This window comes from Typha latifolia, chromosome 3 (assembly GCF_019914945.1).
Source record: "Typha latifolia isolate L0001 chromosome 3, TyphaL0001v2, whole genome shotgun sequence".
NCBI classification, from domain to species: Eukaryota; Viridiplantae; Streptophyta; class Magnoliopsida; order Poales; family Typhaceae; genus Typha; species Typha latifolia.
In genome coordinates, this window is record NC_133088.1 from 3,611,658 (window position 1) to 3,622,443 (window position 10,786).

General features: G+C 37.5%; 1 protein-coding gene across 2 annotated transcripts; it reads left to right on the top strand.

Annotated features, from left to right (window-relative positions):
- Positions 1–6,250: 6,250 nt before the first annotated feature.
- On the top strand, positions 6,251–10,756 carry LOC140783775 (uncharacterized). 2 transcript variants are annotated; one of them, XM_073130815.1, is made up of 3 exons: positions 6,251–9,062; positions 9,980–10,091; positions 10,303–10,756. In XM_073130815.1, exon 1 carries the CDS (start codon positions 6,409–6,411, stop codon positions 8,866–8,868), a length of 2,460 nt encoding a protein of 819 aa, XP_072986916.1. In that variant the 5' UTR covers positions 6,251–6,408; the 3' UTR covers positions 8,869–9,062; positions 9,980–10,091; positions 10,303–10,756. The 2 variants fall into 2 exon arrangements, with proteins under 2 accessions (XP_072986916.1, XP_072986915.1); XM_073130814.1 differs by having other exon boundaries at positions 6,259–9,062; positions 9,972–10,091.
- The last annotated feature ends 30 nt before the right edge of the window (positions 10,757–10,786 follow it).

The window sequence follows — 10,786 nt, forward strand, 5'->3', positions numbered from 1 at the left end:
TGAAAAAGTGGGCTGGCCAATAGGGTAAAAGTTTCAAGTTATAGTTGACATTTAATGTGTTAGAAATAAATAAATCCGATAGTTTTGTCTGATATCAAACATATCCTCTGAGTCAAGGATTCATGAAAGCTCTCAAACAAATGCAATACATAGACATGCTTGACCAAAGTCAGTTCCTCATGGAGAAATTATAGATTATTGATCAAAATTACTTCCATAGAAAGGGGGTGACAGAGAGGATGATATATGCTGCTGCTTCAATCTTTTCATTAATGACAAAGGGGATTGGAATTTGCTTCCAGAGATGTCAGAGCTCAAAATGCCGAGAAGATGGTCAAAAAAATGTCATGTCACTCTCATCTCCAGCTGAAAATATTCTCTCCCTCAAAATTTTTGTAACCCAGTTTGCTGCGAATATTCTCTCCCTCAAGTGTGCAATAAATCAAGATAGGGAACTACGCTGGGATAAAAGGACCCATAAGGTCTTGGATTTGTATGAAGAGGTCTAATTAAAGAGAAAATAGCATCTAGTTAACATGTCTTAATCTTGGTTTAGTCTAGCTAATGAGGATCGGACATCATGGTGGTCGTCGAAACCCATCCGCGGGCGGCCCACGGCCATGTGCGGCCACAAGGGGCAAATTTAGTTGCCGGAATAGAGTGCCCACATTAAGAAATGCATTAGGGTTCCACATGAAGGAATTGTTAACTTATTAATGACTAAGATACTCAATTCTTTAATCATGTATGATGGAATAATGCTAGTTTTTTTTATATATAAAAAAATTCCTTTTTAAATAGAAGGGTGGAGGAGGAAAGGGGCTCTATATATGGGGTATGTGAAGGCAAAGTTGTCTAGCCAAATGCCAGCCAAATGCACAAGTGGAAACATGCCACATTGGTTCCAAAAATTAGGAGAGGAGGCCAGCAACTAACTTAAAGATGCTTCTGGTGCTTGCTACCACCTACAACCACACAAAGTACTACAATAATGTAATCTTCAAGAGAATCTTAGTTAAGATATGCAAATTATTGTTTAAGAAAAGTAGTTGACTCTAAAACTTAAAATATTTGATAATTTATGACTAATGAGCTAGTGATAAGTATTAGATAATAAGAAGTGCAACTTACCACATTTTATAGGATCGATGATGACAGATATGAGGCTGGCCAATAAATTTAGTTTTGCAGACTTAACCTAACATTAGATGGTGTCTCACAATTTGCACGGTAACATGTCAAATACTAACACGTATCTAACTTATTCATCAGTCATTTATGATTAACATCAAGAATTTTGAAAATTTAGAAGAAAAAAAAATCAAACAGATGTGAAATAAAGTAATAGCTTTTAAAATGTATGGAGAGCGTTAGTTTTGAACAGAAAAATCTAACGGTCGTAACTGAGTTAAAATTTTAGGATGGCATAATACAAAAAAAACAAAGTTAAAGATAAAATAAATTTTTAACGGGAGATAGAAAAATGTATTTTAGCTTATAAATAATTCATTGAAACTGGTCATAAATTAGAGTTGGCGTATGGCTTTTCAACCGTTGAAGGACCAGGAGAGGGACCATGAATGTGAGCTAAAAGAGATGCCCAACTTTGTCCGAAAAGGATACGAGACTCCCAACTTGCAACCAGAGGAAGCCTAGCCTTACACCACTCTTTAACGTGGACTACTTCCTTCCATCCAGCCAAGTGAAGTGCTCTAATAATAATCGATTATTCTTATCGTATAAAGATATTTTACTAGTTATAAGGACACAACAAAAGACTCGTAGCAAATAACTATGATTGCTGAATAATAGGCAGAGAGATGTAGAGATAACATGACACATGATGGCATGAACTAGTGTCTTGCCTTTGAAATGGCCCACGTAATAATCAATCATGGAAGGACTTTCCCCTCCCTCCTCCATTGATTAATTAGCCCAAGAAAGATGGAGGGTTTGGAGAAGGGAGAGAAAGGAACATTTGGTAGACAAACTCATCAATATTCCCGCTGCTTTGATAGGGAGACAATGGAACACAACCACATTAATTTCATCAACTTCAAGCTCCATATAACTCACTAACCCTACATGCTTAGACATTGGAGTACAAACACATGTACACAGCTAAAGGGAATCTGGACATTTTTATTCCTTTAATTAGGATGTAATCATCATTGTACCTCAGTGATTAAAAATTTAGCCTAATTATACAACTAATATATTAAAGAACACTAACCTCTTATAATTAGCTTCCGAGCTTATTATCTATAACACAAATATAATGTTTGGATTTCTTGGGGTGTTAGGGTCTAATTCTCTTGGAGGAAAAATGTGGGTCATTTAAAGCAGCCATGGGTTGGTTTACAGTACGTACGCTATGGCTTTGTCCTTTGCAATGGGAGAATGAATACCTTCATGTCAACCTTTACCCCTAAAATCATCAAACAAAAGTTCTGAAATAATGCAGTCTAAGATTCATGTTCTTCTGGCACTATATATAAATATATAGTCCCAAAATAATTCTTTTTACTGTTTGAGAAAGTGGAAAGAAAGCCAAACATATGGAAGCATTATGATTTTATTAGAGAAAGAAGAGAATCTATGCCATCCATTTCTCCACTTTTGACTCTCCTTTTTCTTTTTCAGATTTAAGACTGGCATAATACATACTAGGGTAAACTACAGTTCACTCATTTTTAGTGGTTTGGTCCGATTTGAATTTATTCTTATGTATTTTAAATCGAAGCAATTAAATTCTCTATATTCCGCATCAAGTTTGTAATTATTAGTCAGTCGATAATAAGGATAAAAAAGATTTAATCAACTCCACAAAAAATTTAACGGTTGAAAAGCCATACGCCAATATTTTTATCAATTTAACGGTTATAATTTAGTCTAAGTTATGTTCACGTTTACAGTATCTATAAATACATCCAACTAAATCAACCTTTAATTTCTCTGGCTAATCATCTAACAAATTATGTACGGCAAGAAAAAATTAGCAATTAAATGAATAAATTTAAACAACAGAGAGATAAGTTAAAATAGGATCGAACTACATAGGATGAATTATAAGTTTTGTTAAAAGGAGTTGTGGCATCTTAGTAAGTATCATAATTATTTTCCAAGAGGAGTTTTTTATTTATTTATTTTTTAAACATGGTTTAAGGAACACAATTATGCATCGCTGAGTTCCAATACGCCGCGGAGTACGCTTTCGTCGACGGTCCTCCGCCACAGCAACCAATCATATAGAAACAAGAATGCGGTCCCCCCAGCCTAAGATAAGAGCCAATCTACTCTTCCAAGCAATTAAGAAGATTTGAATTTAAAATTTGAAAAAAAGAAGAAGAAGAAAACAAATTTAAATAAAGAAGAAGAAGTCAATTGGTCCGAAGAACGAACCCCGCGATGCGCCGCTTTTCGTGTCGGCTGCTCGCCACATGATATTTCATTACAGTACAATTACTTAAATGCCCTCAGTTCTCCATATAATTATCAACGTAAGAGCTTAGGATCAGTATTAAATATTAATCGCCATTAGTCCCTAAGATTACTTAAATCCACGTTATGATACGCTCGCTACCTACGTACGGTACTATTTTCTTTGCAGATAATTATTATCTTTCTATATATTATATTTTTTGCCCGTCTATGTTGTGAAATATCTTATGATCTTAGCAATGTTAGCAATCTAAAGTGTTAATCAAAATATACAATAAGTAAATATTTGTTTGCGTTGATAGCGGTTATATGCACCAAACTACCACTGATCTACCTCCCTAAATTGTTTTCAAACTAACCTATTTCTCTTATTATTAGTTTCGGCAAAAAAATCAAAAAAAGGCTCTTGTGATAAAACTCTATTGGTATAGGAAGAGGCTGCTATTGGGCTGGGTCGAGATCACTTGGACTCTTTATACCTCTCAATATATTCTATGCATACATTAACAACACAATACAATGAGACCACCTTCTCCTTATCGGTGGACTCTTCTTTCGAGAACAAAGAGAAAATTAGAGGTGCAGGCTTCATATTTTGACAAGCTCAGGGACACGTAGTACAATTCCATTCTAATGGCTAAAACGGTGGCTGTGAGAGGAGTGCTTCTATTTTTGAGAGAGAGAGAAATTTAGAATATCATCGTTGAGTCTGATTCTCTCTATTTGGCCAACTGTTGAAAAGGTGTTACTGAGCCGCTTGGTCATCGGAAGCTATAGTTGAAGTCATAAATTTTTTTACTTGTAATTATCAAAATTATAAAGTTTACTATATTTTTAGAGAGAGTAATCGTCGTGTTGGTTGAATCTTATTAATTTTGATAGAACAGAGCATTTTATAAGTATAGAAGTTAGCTTATAAAATCTTTCCTTTTATTTAAAAAAATGAAACAATACAATACAAGGGAAGGAGATTGAGGTGCGATCTACTATCCAAAAGCTGAACATTTTATTCTTGAAACCTAACAAACCACCACCTTCAATAGAGTTATATTTTTCCCAGCACATACCACAATAGAGAGTTCCAAAACTAAAATCGAATCACCTTCATCCATTCCTCCAAATTACGTGTGTAAATGAGTATGAGTTTTTTTAAGGCTTGACTCGGCTTAATTTTAGTGTAGCCCAAGCCCTAAATGAGCCTACCTTTACTATAATCACATTCTATTTTTCCTTGTGTAGAATTTCACATAGCATCCTACCTCCACCGTGGGCCCTCTTTATCACGTTCTTTACCCCCAACCACTTCATCCCCCATGATCAACCTCCCCACCCTCTTCGTCGATGACTCGTCCCATCGGATTCCCACATTGCCTCCCCGATGTCTCCTCCTCCATCAATCTCCTTGTCGATATGGAGTACCTCGCCTTTGCCTACCCCTCCTAATTCTAACTCATCTACATTGTCAGCAACTCAGCCCGCCATACACACAAAACCCTCTTCAAGCACCACCTCTTTGCTAACGTCCAGAACCTTGTCACTGTCTCCCCCTTTGAATCCTATTTTATTACATCACAATTGGGATAGGTTAGGAATGTTAGGGATTTTGTCGGTGAGAGACATGAGTCATTAGATCTCAATCTAACAATTATAAGTTATATATAAATTCGAGCTTATTAAGCCGAGCGCTCAATAGGTTTTGGCTTAGGTTCAGATTAAAATTAATTTTAATATTTTTCTTTTTAGATTTGGATCAACTTAATTTGAGTCGAGCCTGATCCAAGCAGCTGAGTCCAAGCCCTAATAAGTTGACTTAGCGAGAGATTTGATAGGTTATGAACACCGCAACTACGAAAAGAGTGATGAAGTTCAATATGATTCAAAATAGGATTGATTCCATGATGTTTGGCTGCCTTGGCAAAAGAAATATTAGTGCTACACTTTTCTAGGAATTGATTGGGCATCTAGATTGTAAATTTTTTAAGTTGGATGCCTATGAGCTATACTATGAAAACTATTTTTTAAAATACAATACCGTCGAAACTATTTCTAAAATTACTATAATTTCTAAGATGCAAAATATTATAATTTATTAATATACCAATATGATATAAAATAATTCTTTTCTACGTAGAATGTTGTTACGAAAAACATTCTATATACAAAGAAATGGTATTGTTTATAAATCGTCTTCCAAAAAAAGCACTTAATAGATCATTATCTCCGTGTATTGATAAAATTTACTATGATTAATTGCACTTATCGTCGTGCTGTATCGCTCAATTTTATAAAATTATTTTGTACTTTTAACTTATGCACTCAACTCTCATAAGATCTTAATTAAAGTATAAATTTTTATTATTATATTTGATCCTTACTAAAAATAAAGTTGTAAAGATTATATAAGATTTTTAATGCCTCTAGATCAATAATTACCAAATTTGAAATAATAAATATTTATTATATTTATTATATATTTATCGTTTAGAATTCAATCAGTATGTGTTAGAAATTATGGAATACAAATCTCATACTCTATAATTTTATTTTAAATAATTATTTTTAAATTTAACCTCTGATTTAATCAGATATAATAAAAAGAATAACAACCGCTCAGAATTAAGTCTTCAAAATAAACTTTATAAAATTGAGCTAAATGAGAGGAAGATAAAATATAATTTCCCAAATCTACTCTAAGAATTACTTACGGTCCATGGCATCTACTTCTCACACAGCAAAAATTATATAAATTATTTAAACAGCGGGAAAATATTCAGGTTAAAAAGTCGTCACCCGTTACCAGTCACGGCATCTACTCTAAAAAGTCGTTGCAGGTTTGGGCGTCGTCGACGGTCGATCCCAAGAACTTGGGCAAGTTTGTCGGGCTTCGGGCTAGTTTGGGCAGCGCTGCTTGTTATCTGTATAGATTCTTGTGTTCTTAATCCCTGCCCTTTTTCTTCTCCGGATAGGATGCCTAAAACCCTAGAAAGGGGTTTGAAGTCCAGTCTCCTTATTCTATCCAAGAAGCATTTTAGCTCTATCCCCGTTCTTGATGCCTCTTCCCACTTCTCGTCCGCCGCATCTTCAGACCGTAATCCTAACCCTCGCTTGGGTGGCTTCGTAGAAGAAGAAGAAAGGAGCGACCTTGATGATACAAACGCATCGGGTGTAGCTTTTGGAGGAAAAGGTAGGTGTTTGGGTTCCGGAGATCCAACCCCACCTCGCCAATTTGGAGAAATAGATGCTCTTTATGGAGAAGACGATTCCGATGAGGAAGACGGCGATGATCGTAATGACGGTGACGAGTTTGGGGTGTTGGATTTATTCGATCAGAATGCCAAACCGAAGGAAGAAGTCGAGAAGGACAGAGGAGGAGGAGGAGAAGAAGAAGAAGAAGAAGAAGAAGAAGAAGAAGAAAATGAAACGGATGAATCGAGAAACCCCTTGGTTAAAGAAACTTGCAGATTGATCGGGCTCCGCCATGCGTGGAATCCGAAGCTGGAATCCCAGCTGCGGCACTTGTTGAGAAGCCTCAAACCCCGGCAAGTATGCGCCGTCCTCCGTGCACAGCATGATGAGCGTGTCTCTGTGAGCGTCTTTCACTGGGCTGATCGGCAATGGAGGTACCGGCACGCCCCCGAGGTGTATGACACTATGCTTGAGTCACTCAGCAAGACGAAGCTGTGTGAGGCCGCGAGACGGATCCTAAGGTTGATGATACGGCGGGGGATTAGTCGGCGACCAGAGGTGTTTGGGTACTTGATGGTCTCATATAGCCGAGCTGGCAAGTTACGGAGTGCCATGAGGGTGTTGAATTTGATGCAGAAGGACGGGTGCGGGCCAAATTTGTCAGTTTGCAATGCTGCAATCCATGTGCTTGTGATGGCCAATCGGTTGGAGAAGGCATTGCAGTTCTTGGATAGGATGCAGAGGGTGGGGATTAGTCCGAACGTTATCACATATAATTGCCTCATAAAAGGGTTCTGTGATGTCCGCCGTGTTGAGGATGCTTTGGAGATGATTCAAGAGATGGCTACGAAAGGTTGCTCTCCTGACAAGATTAGTTACTACACGGTGATGTGTGTTTTATGCAAGGAGAGAAGAGTTGCAGAGGTTAGGGATATGTTGGAGAAAATGAAATTGGAGGCAAATTTGTTTCCTGATCAGGTTACTTACAATACGCTGATACATGTGTTCTCCAAGCATGGACATGCAGACGAAGCACTTGAGTTTCTAAGGGAATCAGAGAGCAGAGGTTTTCGTGTCGATGAGGTTGGGTACAGTGCAGTTGTGCATTCTTTTTGTCAAGATGGGAGGTTGGAGGAGGCAAAAGGGCTTGTTGGTGAGATGTTCTCTAAGGGCTGTTATCCTGATGTGGTGACATACAGTGCGGTCGTAAATGGGTTTTGCCGAATAGGAAAAATTGAACAGGCAAGAAAGATGCTGAAACATATGCATAAGAATGGTTGCAAGCCAAACACTGTTACATACACTGCATTATTGAACGGGTTGTGCAGAATTGGGAACTCATTGGAGGCATGGGATATGCTAAATAAGAGTGAGGAAGAATGGTGGACTCCAAGTGCTATTACATATAGTGTTGTCATGCATGGACTGAGGAGAGAGGGAAAATTGAAAGAAGCTTGTGATTTGGTGATGCAAATGCTAAGAAATGGTTTCCGTCCAACAATAGTCGAGATTAATTTACTGATTCATGCACTCTGTCGAGAGAGAAAGTCAGGAAAAGCAAAAATATTTATGGAGGAATGTCAAAGCAATGGCTGTCCTATCAATGTGGTAAATTTTACCACCGTAATTCATGGATTTTGTCAGGAGGGGGATTTGGAGTCTGCACTATCTTTGCTGGATGACATGTATCTGAGCAACAGACATCCTGATGTTGTAACTTATACAGTTGTTGTTGATGCTTTGGGAAAGAAAGGTAGAATTGAAGAAGCAACAGAGCTTGTAAAAATGATGCTTCATAGGGGATTGGTTCCCACACCTGTTACATATAGGACGGTCATACACAGGTACTGCGAGAAGGATAAGGTGGAAGAGTTACTCCAGTTGCTAGAGAAGATGCTACTGAAGCAGGAGTTTAGAACTGCATACAATCAGGTCATTGAGAAGCTTTGTGGACTTGGAAAACTTGACGACGCATATAAAATCTTGGGGAAAGTTTTGAGAACAGCCTCAAAAGCAGATGCACAGACATGTCACAGATTGATGGAGAGTTTTCTTAAGAAAGGTCTTCCATTGCAATCTTATAAAGTAGCCTGCAGAATGTTTCAGAGGAACTTAATTCCTGATATTAAGCTGTGTCAGAAAGTTAATGACAGGCTGCTCTCAAATAGACACACAAATGATGCAGGAAAGCTTATGATTAAGTTTGTTGAGAGAGGGATTCTCTTGCCTCAAGATCAGTAGAATTTATTTATGTCCGAGTCTTACTGGACAGTTGTTTCTTACATATGTTGAACCGGATGCTTGGAGAATTACATGTTTCAAATAGCAACTTGAGGGTGGATTAGCACTATAGATGAATGCTCAGCATTTTTGTGCATGAAATGGTACACTACTTTGAGTATTATCATCCATGATGGAGGAACACCAATGAGCAGGTTTGTATTTATGTTCTTTCCCGACGTACAAGAAGTACAGTAGTTAATATATCATAGCCTAAGGGAAACTTTATGAACATCGTATTATTATCTCTCTGCCATTCCATTATCTTGGACCATATATAATCTGTTCCTCTATTGGATTGGCACTACTACCTCCTTGCTCTGAAACCTGATATCAATACTGCCAGTTGTATTGAGTCATAAAAATTAATACATATGTTTAGGAAATACACCAATTTGCTGAAGTACTTTCGCATTTTTCTCACCTTGGAATGTGCTTTTGTGAACCAGGAACCTCACTCAATTCTACAAAAGTGTTGCAACTTTTTTCAAAGTTTTATCATAGAATTTGTAGTCTAATTCCTTAAAGACATATTCTCTTATAGTAGAAGTATTACATTAATAATGACATATGTTTTACATGCATGACATGATATGAAAATAACCAAGATATCTAGAACTGAACACGAGTGAGTTTGCTTGGTCATATTCAGCTTTGTTTATTTCAATCTTCGGCTCATATTCATCTCATCTCCTAAATCAACTTCTGGACATTGAGCAGAATTTTTTAGTCAAACGAGTTGATCATGAAAGTCGAGCAGGATTGACAGCCCGATGTGAAGGTTGAGAGTTGTTTTCTGTTTGCAGGAACTTAAATTGCACTATTAGTTCATGTGTAACTCGCACATGAATAATGATTAAGTTACACTTTTTACTCTCTTTTCTAGAGGTTCTTTTTTTTTTAATGAAACTTCTCCAGAGGTATTTGGTCATTCTATTAAGCCTGACTTAGCAGATGCACTTGCCATAGACTTTAGCTCTGTCCTTCCTTTGAAATAATCTGAATTTCCAACTCAGATGTCATGCTCCTTTTATTACCCTTTTGTCTTCTAATTTTTGTGGCAGCCTGGCAGGTTGATTCAGTACCCAACACTTTATTACCAACATACGCACATATGCTAACTCCTGAGATAGCGGCAAGCAAGCTTCTCAGCAATAATTCCCTCACCTTTCCTCATAGTCAAGGTATCATCACCTCATGTTGAATATATGGTAATACTTGTTTAACACAGTATGAAGTGCAGCAAATTGCAGCTGTTACCACTGTAATCCTTGAAGCTGTTTGACAGCATTTAATGCATTTGGTTGAGCACATTGTAATTTGCCACAAGATGCATGAATTTTGCCTTATCTATCGGTGTACTAATATGAATATACGTGTTGCTTCCCATGTCAGAAATATCTACCCTACCACTGGTGGCTTCTACAAAGAGACTTGACGACTGGATTCCGATGTCCAAGACTTGGTTACGTTGCGGCGAGGTCACCCACTCGTTCCTATGGTTGTTACCTTGCTGAACTTTTTCATCAGTAATCTTTCACAATAACGGGAAGAGGCACCTTCATCCCATGGGAAGCAAAGTTCTGTGCGGGGATTTCTCAATGCTCGTTCTTCTGTAGGTGAACATTCCTGGGCACCTCGGCACCATCGCAGCTGTGCTCAGACCTGAATCCACTAAACGTGCCACTGGAATTAGAGAGCATGTTAAGTTTTTTTCCTGTTCTTTTTTTTTAACCTTTGATTCAATCGAGACACCTCAGTTGTAGGTAGAGCTATATGAGGGCTTCATTTTGAACGCATTATGCATTTATTTTATTGGAAAAGCATGTAGCTTCTGAATTTTGTTGCAGCTAAGTTACAAGGCAAAGAAGGCATACTA

Bases quoted from the DNA above. Each gene is read 5' to 3' on its own strand.
- LOC140783775 (XM_073130815.1), top strand. From the start codon at position 6,409: ATGCCTAAAACCCTAGAAAGGGGTTTGAAGTCCAGTCTCCTTATTCTA.